The 16,392-nt window shown below is 44.8% G+C and overlaps 1 protein-coding gene across 1 annotated transcript in view; it reads right to left on the bottom strand.

The window, feature by feature from the left end:
• Positions 1 to 16,392, bottom strand: part of LOC109317353 (tetraspanin-15-like) — a 186,751-nt gene that overhangs the window by 93,214 nt on the left and 77,145 nt on the right. Inside the window, exons 3-4 of the mRNA XM_019545979.1 lie at positions 15,261 to 15,335; positions 3,384 to 3,479 (exon numbers count right to left, since the gene is read on the bottom strand). Coding sequence (XP_019401524.1) covers positions 3,384 to 3,479; positions 15,261 to 15,335 — 171 coding nt within the window. The remainder of the gene's footprint in view (positions 1 to 3,383; positions 3,480 to 15,260; positions 15,336 to 16,392) is intronic.

The following is a 16,392-nucleotide window of genomic DNA, read 5'->3' as shown; positions in this document are numbered from 1 at the left end:
ACACACAGCACAAACGATATTGCATGTAACATGAAGTCTTTCTTTTTCGTGAGGTAGATACCACCTTGCAAGTTTGGTTCTGTGAGACTAGCGATGTAGGCAGAATTATTTATGTCCCTGTATGCCACCAAAAACTATATCCCTCTTATTGTGGACAGTGACCTAAAATATTTAGTTTCTGAGCACTGTATGGGCTATTTAACTCATACACAAGTCAGACATCTGGAGGTCTGACTCCAGACTCCTGGAGCAAGTTTTATTCTTCCAGCTCAGTCAAGGCATATGCTCAAGAGGAGGGCAAAGGAAGCACTTCAAGGACAACTTAAAGGCCAACTTGAAAAAATGCAACATCAACATCCACTCATGGGAGACTATCACCTAGGATTGCCCCAAATGGAGGAAGAGTCTGCTGCAAGGATCTCCGTACTTTGAAACCTTACAACAACCACAGAAGATGGAAACACAGGAGCAGCAGAAACAGCATGCCGCGGAGCAAATCCTGACTCCAGAGCCACGCCCTCCACAGGGAAACGTGCCCGAGTTGCAACAAAGTCTGTCAATCCTGGATCGGCCTCATCAGTCATCTTCGGACCCACAGATAAAGCAATCATCTGTGGCGGACTCACCCGCTTGAGCCCCCACTGCGTCTTGGGCCGAGAATACTTAATTCCAATTGGTGGAGCCCAAACACCAATCGGGGAAAAGTTGAGAGGAGCTGGCGCTGCCCCTTCCCCAAAGGTCGGGGGTGAGGAGAGCCCGGACCTAATTGGGACCTGTAAACTGCAGGTCCACTGGACTTCAGGGGGTGGAGCCCCCTGAGGGAATAAAAGTAGTGACGTGAGCTGCACAGGGGTCACACGACAAGGGGCGGCAAGTAGAGAGGAGCTCCAGAGAGACCACCATCGGGACCCTGCCTGACCCTCAACGGTGCGCAGATCAGCACACGGCGCCCAGGCTCTGGGTGCCGCTTGAGGTAGCTCAAGCCTGCGAACCCGGCAAGTGGCTGGGTGGAGCAGTGTGTGGATCAGTGCACGGGGGGCCGGCCCTGGGGGCGGCTTGAGGCTGCTCGGGCCCCACACTATGCACAGGTGCAAAGAGAGTCGACACTAACAGCAGCTCGGAGCTGCTCAAGTTAGCCCCCCCAGCTTTAGACCAGATAGCTGGAGCCCCACAGTGTGGTGCAGCATTGAACTAAAAGAGCCCCGGTGCCCAGAGCAGTTCCTGGGAAAGGGAAAGACCCCTGGCGTGAGGCCGGGGAACCAGAGTCAGTGAAGGCTCGCCTCTCATAGGAGCTCCCAGGGTGCCCAGTGCAGGGCACAGTGTCTAGAGGGAAGGGCCCCCAGCTCGAGGCTGACGGCTCCAGAAGCTCTGAGATGGTGTAGGGACCCAGAGGCCAGATCGACAGCTCGAGTGGAAGGACTGTGAGTTACTGGGAAACCAGGTCCCACAGGGGAGGTGTCCCCAGGCGAGGGACCCTAGAAGGAGTGGGCAGGGGAGAAGGCCCCACAAACCCTCCACTCCCCAGGGTAGGAGGGGAGGAGACCCCAAATACACACTGGGGAGGGTTCTGCGGACCCTTGGAGGGACCAAGTGGTTGGAACCCAGATAGGATGCGTCTAATATCTGGTACAGTTATGCTTCATAGTTGGTATCTATTGCTATTGTTGGTCTTATATTAATTCTGTATAATGGGCTCTGTAAGGATGTCTCTATTAGCTAACCCACTTGTGGTACAGAGTTGCTGGATTGACTGTCCCAGGATCCACCCCTCTTCTGGGTCTGGGGCACAGGTACATACCTGAGTGCCCTCCCTGGGACAGACTTCGTCTTGCTAACAGACTGTTATATGTATATTTGTATACCTGTACCTGTATCTATTTTAAATAGTTTTATATATATATAAATGTTTGCAACTAAATACATTGTATATAGTTAAGAACTTTGGGCCTGGGGTAACTCTCGAGAGGAAAAACAGATCCACCCTAAATTCCGGCATCCCTCTCACAGCACCCCCTCCTGCCTACCCATCCCATCCGATTGAGGATAGGGCACACCCTTGCGCGTACCCAAGTTACACATGGAAGACAATCATGCTCGACTGCAAGGGCTTGCCAATGACACAAATAGACTACAAAGGCTTAGATTCTATTCAAAGTGGGATTCAAACCAAGAAATACAGGGCAATTAAGCTATTCTAACTGAAGTCCACTGAGAAGGAAAGTGTAATATTGCACTTGCAAAGTCTGTTACTACACCACATGTACACAGGACCCTTTCATCAGTAGATCTGGAAGGGCTTTACAAAGGAACTCAGTACCAACCTCTCCATTTCACAGAGGGGAAAATGGAGATACAGAAAGAAATGATTTGCCCAAAGTTGTCAGGTAGGGCTAGTGGAACAGCAAAGAACAGAATCGGGGTCTCTTAGTCCCTGGCCTGTACTCTGTTCCAAGTGTCCTAATAAGTCCACATGGTTGCTGTCACTTCAATTTGGTCATTACTAAAAAGGCAGGCTGGAACGTTTAAATGAGGTAAAAGGTTTGGGTTATTAAGTCACTACAGTTTTACCTGTGGTGCCCACCACCTTTGGAAACCTCAGCTTTTAAGTAGGTTTCTCATGTACGGCTTTGTTTCTGAACATTATCTTCCACAGTCACAAAGCTGAGTGAAAAGAACAGATCCCTTTTTTTTTTAGAAAAGCTATTTTAGCTGATAAAAATGAAACAGCACTGAGGAGTTAGCAGAGCGTATCCACTTGGAAACAAAACACACCTTCAAAACCAGGCAATCTCTCAGAGCATACACACACAGGCACACATGCATGCAAACCCTCCCTATAAAAACCCTTGATCAAGTAAATTAGGTGCAACATATTTCACAAGAAAATAAAGGCTGTTTAGACTCAAAAGTGGTGTTTGAACAGAATAACTCCCAGCTTTAAAAGGTTGTGTGGGAGTGGTCTGACGTACCAAAAAACAGTAAAATGGATTGAAAGCAGTACAAGAAATGACCAAAGGAGACATCCCTGGACACAGAAAAGAAATCCAGAAGACAGGAAGTTTTCTTATATCCTAACTAACTACTGCAGCTTGAATGCGGCACAGAGGTTAACCACATCTTAATTCTCTCTTGTTCACAGAAATTGCAGTTTCATAGTCTTGAGAGACAATTCTTAGGAGAAGGGGTAGGGGGAGAGTGGGAAATCAGTAACTTCTTCTTCAATTAATATCCCTTCCCCTTATTATTTTGTGGCTTTTTAATGAAACCCAGGTAGCTCTTCTTGAACTATCACTGAGACCAAATTACTGTTCTAAATCCAAATACAGCATTCTAAGACTTTGGTCTTTTTTAAAAAAGTAAACCCAAATCACAATGAATCTAACCTTCTCTTGTACAAAATCCAAAATGTTCTTGAAGTCCAGGTCATCATAATAGTGTCTAATTCCCTCTTGGATGTTGGAATGGAAGACAGTATTCATCTGGGAAAATAAGGAAGAGAAACTGTTACGCTGTGAGAAGATGCTTGAAAAAAGACAGCAAGATAAAAAAAGAGATGTATTAAGTTATACAGATGATTTTTATTACAGCAAATGACCTCTGTCTTACTGTATCACTGTCTAAGGGGTTGACCTTATATATTCTGCAGCATTGTCACTTGGCAATTTTATCTGGAGTCTCAATATATGGTGTGTGTCTCAATGTTCTGACTACCAAGGACTGGAGATTACTTGAGACTCTCATCTTTCACTTAAGAAGATTAAAGCTTCTCATCATTGTTGGGAAGAAAAGGTTGAAAACAAAGTCAAAGCCTCAAAAACTAGAAGGCAAATGAGAATTCGCTTCTCGGCACACTGACTCCCGCTCCTAGTCTACCCCTACATCTGCACAGGCAAGGGTGCCTAGGTCAATAGCTACCCTAGCCCTGGGGTGTTTTACCCAACAGGACATTCCAACCCTTTTATAACCCCAAGCCACGTCTGCTCTAGAAGACAGTGTTCTTGCTCTTATGTTGGTCTCTTAATCCTGATCTTTCAAACAAGCTGAACTTTACAAGGCAGCAGCTCACTTCGGTAACTTGAGCAGATATCATTTTGAATTCACCCGCAATACATGCTATCAACTCAGATGCTAGAAGGTTAGGACACAGTCCTCTAGCACAGACATCTAGATGGGCCTCAAAACTTGCATGTCCCTCTCTAATCGGTGTATCTTAAATACTGCATACTCATTCTGTTTTGCAGGGTTACAGAAGAGGAGAAGTAAGACTTTCAACCCTCCCTAAGGCAATGGGACTTTTAGGGTGCTTATACAGGAGCAGGAAGGCTGCTCTGATGTGATGTAATTCCAATTACCATGTTCCAGCAGCCTCCTGCACCTTATTCAGTAAGCTTTGGATAAAGTGGCCCTGCCATCATTTTAAAGTGTAGGGATGCTGATACATGAGATGCTCCATGGTGCTTTAGTTAGAGTGGCTCTAGGAGCTTCTCTATTTAAAGCGCTACCTCGCCCCCACCCCGGAGAACATTTATGAATACCCTTGAGCCCCATTCTCCAAAAATGACTTCTGACAATCTTATCCTGGGGCTGGCATTTCAATTCGCCCGAATAAACCAAGGTCCAAATTCCACTGACTCGCAATGGCCTTGGGGCATGTGCTCCTTTTTCCTTTACTCTTTTTTTTCTCCTTCAAAAGGTAAGAAACTACCAGAACTTGCTGTGAGGAATGGGATTTCTGAGACCTGTAGAAGTGCTCAACTCCAGGCAGCATTACCTGGTTCTTCAAAAAAGCCACAAAGCCTTCATTTTCTATATAAGCACAGATTCTAGTAAATCAAAAAACTATCTATCCACCTGCCTCATATTCTATTAGCAAGATGCATGTAGGTATTGATTGAGGAATCCAAAAGCATTGTAGCTGGTGTCAGTCAAGAAACCCATCCACAGAACAGACTATTTTAGCATTCGCTAAAATACAGTGGGATTTCAGCCCTTTGTACAGGCAGGGGACCTGAGAATTGTCCTTTTGCTTATGCTTAGTTGTACCAGATCAGATTCCCCCAACCCTGAAAGCCCCTTTCTCATCTTCTTAGATTGATTTTATTGTTCACCTTTTCCCATTTGTGTTTCAAAGTGATGCTGCTGATAGGAGTTTGTATTGGAGTGTACTGGAACCTTAAGGACTTTCTTTAAATCAAGCAGTAAGGACCTGTATGGTACAACGTGTAGGGCGAGAGGTAGCATCCCACTTCTGAGAAAGGAACAGTTATCAAATAACTGCTTCCGAGTGCTGTAAGTGAATTGGTTCAACTGCTCACAGAGCTTCTCTTCGGAAACATATACCCAGAGAAGAGGTTCTGTTTGTTAGGGATGGTGGTTTTTTGCGGGCTCCATACACCAAGCAGACAGGTGGCCATCTGCACTGCAGACCCCAGATTAGATACTCAGAACAAACAGCCCAGAATCTAATTATTTCTATGTCCTTAATTTTCAAACTAAATGGATTCCTGGAATGTGAACAGGGCTGGGCTTGTGGCAGAGACCCCCAACTTTTCTTCCTATGCTTCGTGTTAGCAACAAATCTTTAGTGGGCAGAGTGTAACAGACAAAAACTCCTCTCTTCCTACATCTTTTTGGTATTAGGCATGCAATTCTATACTGAGTTAGATGAGCAGCAGTCTCCCATCAGGATTGGACCTGTTCAGTAATGCCCCGCAGTCTCCAGGGATGCATCCTCCCTGAACTGCAGCTTTTCATGGGACGTAAAACGCAAGTACTCAACTGGCTGGAACTGGCATCTCTACCTCCCTGCCTGCCCTTTGCTTTGTCTGCCAAGGCTGCCAGGCCTGGATGGACCAAAGTCCCCATACAAGAGACAAAGGAGAGGACGAAGTCCTGATAATGACTAACAACGTGGTGTGACAGCTGTTTCACAGATACACAGAGTGGCACCTGCTAGGGCTAGCAACCTGGCACTTTGACATGACTGAAGTAATTGGGGAACGGAGTGAAAGGGATGCAAACAAACAAGCAAAGGGGCTAAAGAATAGAGGAGAGTGAGGAAGCCTTCCCAGGGAATAAAACAATTTACTAAAAAGTCCTGAAAGCAAAGAGTTGTGAGTTTGCAAGAGTTCATAAGAGAAAGGTATGTGAGAGAGAGCCAGTCTCCTTTCTAACTCACAGCACTGTCTGAGGAGATTACAGACTTGTTTAAAAAATGCGTTAGTTTTTTTTTTCCAGGTAGGACATGATAATATTATGTAACATCCCAACACCTCACCAGCAAATAATGTTAACAAAAAAGACTGCATCTAATATAATCTCCTCTGGTGGTCAGCAGAGCTGAATCAGAACTTAAGATATCTTGGAAAGTTTGTACCCACTCTTCCTGCAGGATTTTTTCCCCAACAACATCTCTGTCGGAGCAGCAGAGCTATAGCCCTTCCAGAGGAGGGTCAGAAAAGGAAGAGCAGCTGAAGAAAAGCTAATCTCTGGTTAATTTTTGGTCTCTGCCAAAATTTTTCATGTAAGCTTGCCATTCTTGAACAGCACCCATGGAAGAGGAGACTGGACTCTCCTAGCTACCTTGGGGAAAGTCCCGTCCTGGTCCACCTGCACCATTTGCCTGAGGAAAGATGCCAAAACTAAGTTTAACTGTAGGTCTTTTATATTCCACGTCTATTGTAGACTGGGGCACTGAAATGATTTACCTGCCTAGTCTCTCTTCATTAAAACAGAAGTGGCTAAGTCCTGCGGGTGAAGCCCACACGGAAAAAAAAGGTGGACAGTTCTTTAGGCTTTCCCTCATACATTTAGTATTAAGGGGTACATGTACGTGCCACGATATTTGCCCTTTCAGGCACTGCAGTCTGTTTGCATGAGTGGGATTTCCTGGCATTTTAAAAGTCTTTTTGGTGCATTAAAGTAAAACTGCTTGGACATATAATTTATGACTAGGTATTAGGGGTGTGCAAAGTGGGCCCTGTTAGATTCAGATTTGGCCTGAATTGGGGACAGTGATTCGATTCGTTGATTCAGATTACTGTCTCTGATTTGATTTGGCCGAATCTGAACCTGAAGATTCAGTGCTGATTCGGGCTTTAAATGTTTTTTCTACATACCTCGAGGTAACAGGCGTGGCTCGTGACCACTGCGATGCTGGGGCAGATGGAACGTCCCACAGAAGCGTGGCCCCCACTGCCCCATGTGCCAGAAGTACTTTTGGTCCACTTCTGGATCCGCCAGGGAGCACACTGGGGGCCCCCCCCCCCATCTTCCCTTGGCTCTGCAATCAGCTGTGGGGGGGGCCCCGGGTACCCCCAGACCCAGAAGGCACCAGTCACTGAGCCGGGGGGGCATGGGGAGGCCCCACTGTGCACTCCCTGGTGGATCCAGAAGTGCATCAGAAGTGCTTTGAGGCCCCAATGCTTCTGCAGGACGCTCCATCCACCCCACCATTGCAGCATTCACGAGCCGCCTGCTATCTTGAGGTATACAGAAAAAACATTTAAAGCTGTGTCTATGTCCAAATAGCCAAATCTTTCCGAATCTCTCCAAATTGATTCGGAGAGCTCTGATTCAATTCAGAGAGATTAAAGGGTCTCATGATTCAATCTGGTTTTGCAGATTCGGCCATCAAAAAAGGTCGAATCGAATCAGGGACCAAAGCTTTGCACAGCCCTACTGGGTATCATGTCACTAACCTCCCCACACACCCTCAGGCAGGCTGCGTCTGTAGAGGTAGAAAAGAACTGTTACATCAGGGGAAGAAAAAAGATAAGCCTGAGGTGAAAACTCATGAAAATGCTGAGCTTTGTCTGCAGCCTGTACCTTCTCCCCAACCCCTTTTTTCCCCCCAGTCTCTGGCCCTGCACAGAGCCATACTGCACAAATCCTACCGGCATCAGGCCTAGCATCTGGTAAAATACTGCCAGAGCTACAAAGAGGCAGGAGGCCCCTTTGGAGCATTAGCGCTATGTTTCACTCTTTAACCAGCACTTTCAGTAATTTAATTGTGCCCAAAGCTATGTTAAGGGAGAAAGTAGTAGCCAGTTGAGGACTCTTCCAGCAATTCCTAGAGCGGGTATCATTGAGGTTACTCTGACATGTTGGACACTTCAAATTAAGCAGTAATCGAATATAAAATGCATCTTACAGATGCTTGGAAAGCTTATTAGCTTGCTTAAAGCACACTCTCTAATGCCAGACAAGAGGCACTACTCCCCGAGTCATTTTGTGGTTTGGCTTCTGACAAGAAACTGGCAAGCACAAACACTCAGAAATATTAATTATGAGAAGAGGATTTGGGCTGTTTTTGGGGGGGTTGGGGCGGGGATCGTTCTTGCAGGATTGATTCTGACATGCAAATTACAAAGGATGGGTGAGTTGGGGAATAGGGAAGAAGGATGCCAGAGAAATTTGAAAAGGAAGATGTGAGAGGAGTGAACGAAGATATGTCACCATAGGAAACAGAGCCTACTGAGAAGGGAAAAAGAAAGCAAGACTGGTAGAGAGGGTCTTAAGAAACTATTCATGCAGAAGTTTATTAAAATGTTAATTCTGATCTTTTCCACTCCTTTGAACAACATGCCAAGCTATCTCATTTGCTGCCCCTCTCTGACGACCATCATTAGTTTGAAGACAAACAAGAATAAGCTGTAGGTTTGCCGTAGCTGACAGCTTTGCCCCTACTGTTTTAATGAGTTGCTTCCAGCATGCTTGTGTTGTGTATCCAAGGCTCCCCTGGATGGTTTCCTGGGATGATCAAGATCATTTTTAGAACAGCTCCATGTGCATAGGCTGTGCCCTCACTAGCTACACAGATATAAGGGGATTTACATCTTTGGCACTTGTCTTCCCAGGGGGGTGGAAAAACTGTGAAGTACATCCTGAGGATGCTTGTGAAGTAACTGCTCAGAGTGCAGAGGGTTACTGGATCTCGCAAAGTATCAACAAAGGGAACAGAAATGTGGGTACCAAGAGTGTTAATACAGAACCTAGGACACTCATGCAGGTAAATCAAAGCAGTTGGCATTGCCACGCTGATGTTTTCTATATCCTGGTCCAGCCCAGACGGCTGTGAGATGGCCCATGATCACGTGTGTCAATTCCTGGATTCAGTTTCGGGCAGTTTGAACTGAGCACGTGGTTTCTGGTAGGGAAAACAGAATTTGATTCTCTATTTCTATGGCTTAGTCTGGCCTATAAATTTCAGGTCCGGATTCATCCTTATCCTAAAGCTGACCAGGGGCTCGTTTAGGCCCATAAGTTTGAAGTTTTGGTTTGAGCTCATTTTTTTTTTTCAAAACTGAAAGATTTTGGTCTTTATCAGCCTCAGAACTCAAGAACGCTTTTTTTTCACCCCTGAGTTCATGTCTGTCCTGGTGCTGCAGTATTCAGATAAGGAGTTTAAAGTTATCAAAAAAAGATATCACCTGCAAAAACCTTCAGAAGTCTAAAGCCGATCAAGATTGCCATAGCAAGCACACATCAGTTCAGGCTGGGACTATAAGTGCCTTTGGCAACCATACACTACATATAATAAACCTAGTGGCCTACCCTCTCTCTCATTTGTCCCAACACACCGACATGTCCAGAGCATGAAGCATGGTCTGGTGTTATTGCTTGTGCCTGCACTATAACTCACATGCAGGTGACAAGATTTCATACAGGTAGCACACCAACAACCTTCAAGAGCTCTTATAAACATACTGTACCAACAGATTAGACAATTGCTCCTGTAATGTGATAAAGCAATCCCAGCTGATATGCATTCTCCTGACTAATGCCATCTGTGACCTTTACCAAGCATACCAGCATCAGAAAATTTTATAGCGTGGGTACTCTAGAAAGAACATATTCCCCAAATGAAAGATTCTTACTCCCCAGAAAGCAAAATAATCTATTTACAAGTGCTTGTAATTAAATCTAGACTTTAAGACAGTGGTTAAATAGCTAACAGCTACATAATTCAATTCCAGCAGCACAAACTCTCCATGTCGCTTGATACAAAACAACAGAGGCAGCTACCTAACTTATATCATCTGCAATTCCATGAGCACATTTACATGTCAACTGGCATAATTAAGTGCCTAGTGCTTTTTTTTCCACTGGATAATTTATTTCTGATTTTCTCTTCTTAGCTTGTTAATAGTAAATCCAATTAAAAACCCTGTTCTTTACAAGTCTAATAAACAACCAAATGCAGATTTGTGTAGTGTGGCAATTTTCGGTCAAGTAGATTCATTGCTTGTCAAATCCCTGTTCTGTCTTACCAATGGCTTGATTTTAATTAAATGTTAGTATCCCCCATTAAATTTAAATTAAGGCATCACTTACACACTAACGGTTGCATCCAATCTGCATGCTTAACTGAAAGGTTGCAATTCCATTCCAAAAGAATTTTGCAACTTTTTCTGTTCATTCCCTTCCATTGCTCATGAGGCAAGAGCAACAATGGTCCACAAATTGAGACACAGAGCGCATAGGAGATAGTAGTCTTTATCTCGGTAAGAATTCATAGGTCAGGGCAATGCAGCTGTTCATGAAACTATAGCAGTAGACACACAATGTTAACACACAAGCAGCTTGGTACCATATATAGTAATAGAACAGATGGTAACAAAAGGGTCCTATCTCTGCAGAAAGGTATTGCCAATACTTGGTATATGGCAAGTCAAAAACAAATAAATAAAAGGAACCTCCATATTAGCCTCTCTTAGATATTAATAGCATGACATAAAGCTGCCAGAGAAACAAGGAACCTCGGTGATGCCTTGCAGATAGAAGTCTGTCTCTCTCTCCGTCTCCCCACTCTCTTCAAAATGAAGTTAGCGCTGGTGAACAATATTAGCTAGGCAGCCCTGGAGACTGAGGTCTGTGGTATTTATTTATAGCACAGATAAACACGGCACAGCTGAGAAGGGAGCTCATTCCCTGTGACACATGCTGTCCTTCGCCTTTTAACAGAATCTGATGCCAAAGGGGCTACATGAGGCAGAGGATGATCTCTGCTAAGGAATGGGCTAGGAACCATCACCAACAACTAACTTTTGGAGTCAAGGTGAAGGCCCTGCTTCCTTGCTGCCTTGTACCTTGCACAGCCCCACAAAGCCAGACACCACTAAGCGCAAAAGCTAACAAGTCAGAGTTCTCTCTACTGCACTGTAACCAGCAGAAACATATTATGACCGCTCCCAAAGATGTAAAAGGGTTGCATTGCAATAAGGAGCCCTGTCCTCCTTCTCCAGCTTCCTGGAACTCAGCAAGCATGTCTACAACATCACGGCCAAATCCATCCCTCATGATGGTTCAGAAGAATTGGCTCTTGAAATTCTTATAATGCAACAAGTAGTCACATGGACTTGTCTCTACAGGGAGCTTGTGCAAAACTTCTTTGACCACTGTTGGCTCCTATAAGCCAAGAGTGTGCTCGTTGCCAAAAAGCCAACAGCATCCTGGGTTCTATTAAAAGAAGTGCCACTTGCAAATCAAGAAAAGTGATTCTTTCACTCTACCCAACACTGGTGATGCCTCACCTGGAGTGCTGTGTCCAGTTTTGGGCCCCATACTTCAAGAAGGATGTGGACACATTGGAAAGAGCCCAGTGCAGAGTAACAAAAATGATTATGGAGCTGAAAAACATGACTTATGAGGAAAGGCTGAAAAAAACTTGAGCTTTTTTAGCCTGGAAAATACCTGAAAGGCAATTAGCAAGAAGGAAATGTTTTTTTGTCTGTGGCCACAGGGACCTGGATTAGGAGAAATTGTCTCAGGCTGCAGCTAACAAAATTTAGGCTGGAAATTAGGAGGCATTTTCTGACTCTCAGGGTGCTCAAGCATTGGAACAAACTGCCTAGGAAAACTGGAGTCTCCATCAGTGGAAATTTCAAGAGCATGTTGGACAGACACGTGGCTGGGATGGTTTCGTCAGAGACAGTCCTGTCTTGAGCAAGGGACTGGCCTAAATGACCTTGTGAGGTCCCTTCCAACCCTACTTTGCTATTATTCCTATAACTCATCATGATGAGACACTCAGCCCCATGAGTTTTTGATTTGGCTTTAGGCTTTGAGGTCACCAAGCAGGTAGTGTAATCTTTAAAATCATCCTCCCCAAGACAAGCATTTACAGGACTGGAAGAGCTATAAATTGTTTGTACAAAGAGAATCGATTTTAATAAAGCCCTTAAGTATGCATCTTAGAGATCGTTCTTCTGTACCATGCATTGTCTGAGCCAGCACAGACTGAGGCTAGGCCTTGAAGTAATTTGGCAGACTGCAAAGTCAAGACAATATGGAAAATAACAAATCTGGTTTCAGCTTAGTCTGGGGAGAGGCAGAAGGGAACTTCTATCGTAAGCATTTTTAAAGTGTTTCCCCAATGCTTGTTATAGCAATATTGAAGCACCTCATACACAAATTTAAAAAAAGCATTTAACATAATGGAGGCAACGAGTTTAGCAAATGCCAAAGAAAGTGGGAAAAACCTACTTCTTTAAGGAGCCTGCCAAAGGACTTTGAGTGGGTGTAATTCATCCTACAGCACATAAATAAGTACAGTATCTAGCAAGGGTAAAAATGACAAAAAAACCCCAAAACAAAACCATTAATCCTCATGCTTCAGGGGCATGTGCTGATCCTTTAGTGGAATCAGGAAGAAATTTTCTCCCCACAACAGCAGAAAACTGCAGAGTTAACTAGGTGCACGCCATGGCATGGGTTTCACAACCAGTGCAGAACCTTGTACTGATGAATGAAGGGTGTGGCGGGCCAGTAGGGGGCGCTCCTGCATTGAGTCGCCCACCTCCCTGCGCCTGACCACCTTCCAGGCTCCGAGTGCCTCCCTGGGGCGCCTCACATCCCGCTGACCCCCTTCCTGGAGCACACTCGCTAGCCTGGGGGTAACGTAAGCTGCCACCACCCCGAGAAGGGGCTCTCTTGGTCCTGTGTCCTCAGGGAAACACAGGCCTAATAGTTCTACGGGTACTCAACCCATTACAGGCACTTGGGGCGCTTCCCCAAGTCGGGGGTCAAAAAGGAAAGTCTCCCTTAGTTTGCAGACCTAAGGGGCCTCTTAGGCATAAATTTAGACCCACCCCTCAATTAGTCTCCTACACCCGACACAAAGGAAAACCTTATTGATTACAGGGGTAGGGTGAAAATAGGGTACAAGATTGAGCAGTCTCACAGAAATCCCATAGAGCAAAACAGTCTGGCTGAGGTAGCCTTTTGATCACACATCTGAGTTACTGCCAGCTAGATATCCAGCCAGATCTCGAGTAGCTTACTCACAAGCATCATCCTGAGGCTGTTGGAGATCCCCTCTGGAGCCAGGCCGTTCCTCGCTCACGAGTTTTGGGGGAGAGAGCCAGTTTCAGATGGTAAAGTTCCTCTCTAAGTCTGAGTCCCCCGCATGGCTGCTGCCCCCTCCTCCTGGGCAGTCATAATTTATATAGCCCCTATGACCTCATTCGCCTGGCCCAGTGGAGGCCAGCTCCGGTTAGCTGTCGGCCAACCAATCTGAAATACATCACTAGTTGCCGGGCAGACACTAGCCCACCAGGTAGATGCCCCTCACCCAGGTAGCTGATACCAGTCCCGCAGACAGAGGGAGCAGGTTTCCCCCTCCCTCAGGAGTGTAGCCAGCTCAGGTTACCTAAAGAGATAGGTACGGGTGTGTCTCCTCTGCTGGGCCCATCCTAATCAAATAGTCACAGCACAGAGATTTTGGGGAGAAACAAAGGTGGCTTCCTGCCACAAAGGGTAGGACACTGGATATGATGGAACAACTGTTTGTCTCTGTCTTTCATATTTTATGTCTCTTTAAGAGAAAGCTAAAGAAAGACAGATTTGCCAGTGGTCTTTATTAGGACTGTGCGAAGCTTCGGTCTTTGATTCGATTCAGCAGAGATTTGGTCCAATCTCTGAATCGAATCAAGAGACCCTTTAATCTCTCCAAATTGAATTGATCCAGAGAGATTTGGAAAGATCTGATGATTCGGATACAGACACAGCACTCCTGTGGGATGCTCCATCTGCCCCACCATCCCAGCGTTCACGAGCCACACCTTGTACCTCGAGGTATGTAGAAAAAACATTTAAAGCTGTGTTAATGGCCGAATTGCTGATTCTCTGAATCTGCATCAAATCTTCAGATTCAGATTTGGCCAAGTCGAACTGGGGACAATGATCCGAATCAATGAATTGAATCACTGGCTCCAATTTGGGCCGAATCCAAATCTGAATCAAATACGGCCCGTTTCGCACACCCCTAGTCTTTATTTTATTTTGACTCTGGAAAATTAGGAAACTAGGACTGAATTTCAATCCCGCTCTTGTGATAAGTGAGTGCAGCTGTAAACTTGGAAAAGCTTGCACGTTTTATTTTGTAACACCAAGCTCCCGAACTTAACCCTCTTGCTTGTTTTAAAGTCACCCCTTAGAGGGACATGTTTGCTGTCCCTGGGCCCAAAGCAGCAGGGAAAGTCAGAGAGCTCTGTACAAGGGAGGGAGAAGGGAACGTGTTTCCCCAGTGCTTATTTAATTCATATTAAAAACATGTAATTAGGCTCCAATGTGAAATTTATTAACATACAATCTTCTACCGAAGCTAGTTACAAAAGACAACATCTAAAACAACATGTTAAGTAGTTCATATTTATGCAGGAAATCCCCAAGCCAGGTCACTTCACAATACAAAAAAATACAGATAACATTGTGGCACTGGCGTAGCTAGACTTTCATTAGTTGACAAAGAGCTGTAGTGCAAAAGCTGCTATGTTCACAGAAAGTTCCCTTGAATTTTTAGAAGAACATTTACAAAGCTGCATAAGGAATTTGCATGTTCAGTTTCTATTAAAACTAATGAGCACTGGGCATCCAAACCCCAAAGTATCTTTTTGAAAATCTCAGCATTAATGTTCAGGACATTGGTTCCCAAGATGAGACCTAGAGATGTATAAATAATGGATTTTTCAGGTCATGGGCATTTCTTGAAACAACTGCAAGAGCAGCAAACCTGTCCTCCGAAACTTTTTAATATGGGGTCAAGATGAAATTATTTCTGTTTTAGATAATATCAAAATGGGCAGGCATCTCAACAGGGAAAATGTTCGATGTTTGGAAAATGACAAGACAAAATGTTTTGATATTTTCAGCACCGTAAGTGAGCCGCAAAAATCACTAGTTAATGGAACAGGCATTTGCTTTGGAAAACAGGACAAGTATGATTTGCACTCCCAAGGAAAGGAGTTCAGTTGACTCACCTTGTTTTCGAAGATTATTTCAATAAATATCAACAGAATTTCAGTGATGAAGATCACCAGGAGGACCCAGAAGAACTGTGCAGAGAAAGAGAAAGCAGGCCATTAGCACTGTTCTGAGCTATATTGCTCTATTAAATTTAAATGGTCACAAGTCATGAAAAAAGGCTGCGTTACTTGTATCACATTGTCATTTTAGTACAATAGCAGTAACAACTATGTTGCATTACAATTCCTAGGCAGCTCACCTTTCAACGAACCAGAAATCTGAAGGCTTTAGGTGCACAGCATGTGAATGAGGGTGAGAAATAAAGGAAGATTTGGAAACACAGATGAAAATTTGCATAAAAGCTCTGCTCCCATTCTGGCACCTAAATTGAGCATTTGGATTTAAATTGAGAGTTCCTGAGCTCTTTATAATCTGGTCATTTCATTTAGCTGTAATGAAGACAAAATTTCTTTTCCTTTGAGAAGGGAAGTGAGGGAATAGCACAGATATGCTTCTGTAGCCAAAAAAACCTAACACTACTGGGTGTGTACATACGTACTAACTTTCTGACAGTTAAGCTGACTTAACTTTTTTAAGTTGACTTAACTGTCAGAGTGTACACAAGTATGTGGAACAGAGTCAATTTAAATGTGGCACAAGATAATACACCTCTGAGATGGATTATCTTTAGTTGCATTTGTTAAGTTGACTCAGCTCACAAGATGGTTGCCACTAGAGCTGTGTGAAGCTTCAGGTGCCGTTTCGATGCAGAGGAGATTCAGCTTGATTCAGCGGCTGAATCTCCAAATCTGAATCAGATCAGGAGACCAGTTAAAAGGTCTGAATCTATTTGAAGCTCTCCGAATTGATTTGGAAAAGATTTGGACAGCTTCAGAAATTTGGGCAATCCCTGCTTGCTGCTGCAGGGAGCTGGACCCAGACTCCATGCTCGTAAGTAGGGAGCAGAGGAGTGGGGGCTGAAGGAGGGACCAAGGGGGTCCCCTGCCAGGCCCCATCCCCTGCCCACTCTCCCAGCCCCCCTGAGTGCTCTGCAACTCCCGCCCACTTCCCCAGCTCCCCCCATGGCTGCCCCACCTGGCCCCAGCTTGTGGGTCTTTAAAAAAAGCCCCCACCCACTGGCTGCTG

The sequence above is a fragment of the Crocodylus porosus genome, unplaced genomic scaffold (assembly GCF_001723895.1).
Source record: "Crocodylus porosus isolate Cpor-Errol unplaced genomic scaffold, CroPor_comp1, whole genome shotgun sequence".
Taxonomy (NCBI): Eukaryota; Metazoa; Chordata; order Crocodylia; family Crocodylidae; genus Crocodylus; species Crocodylus porosus.
Note: the sequence above shows the minus strand (reverse complement) of the source record. Positions and strands in the feature narration are given on the sequence as shown.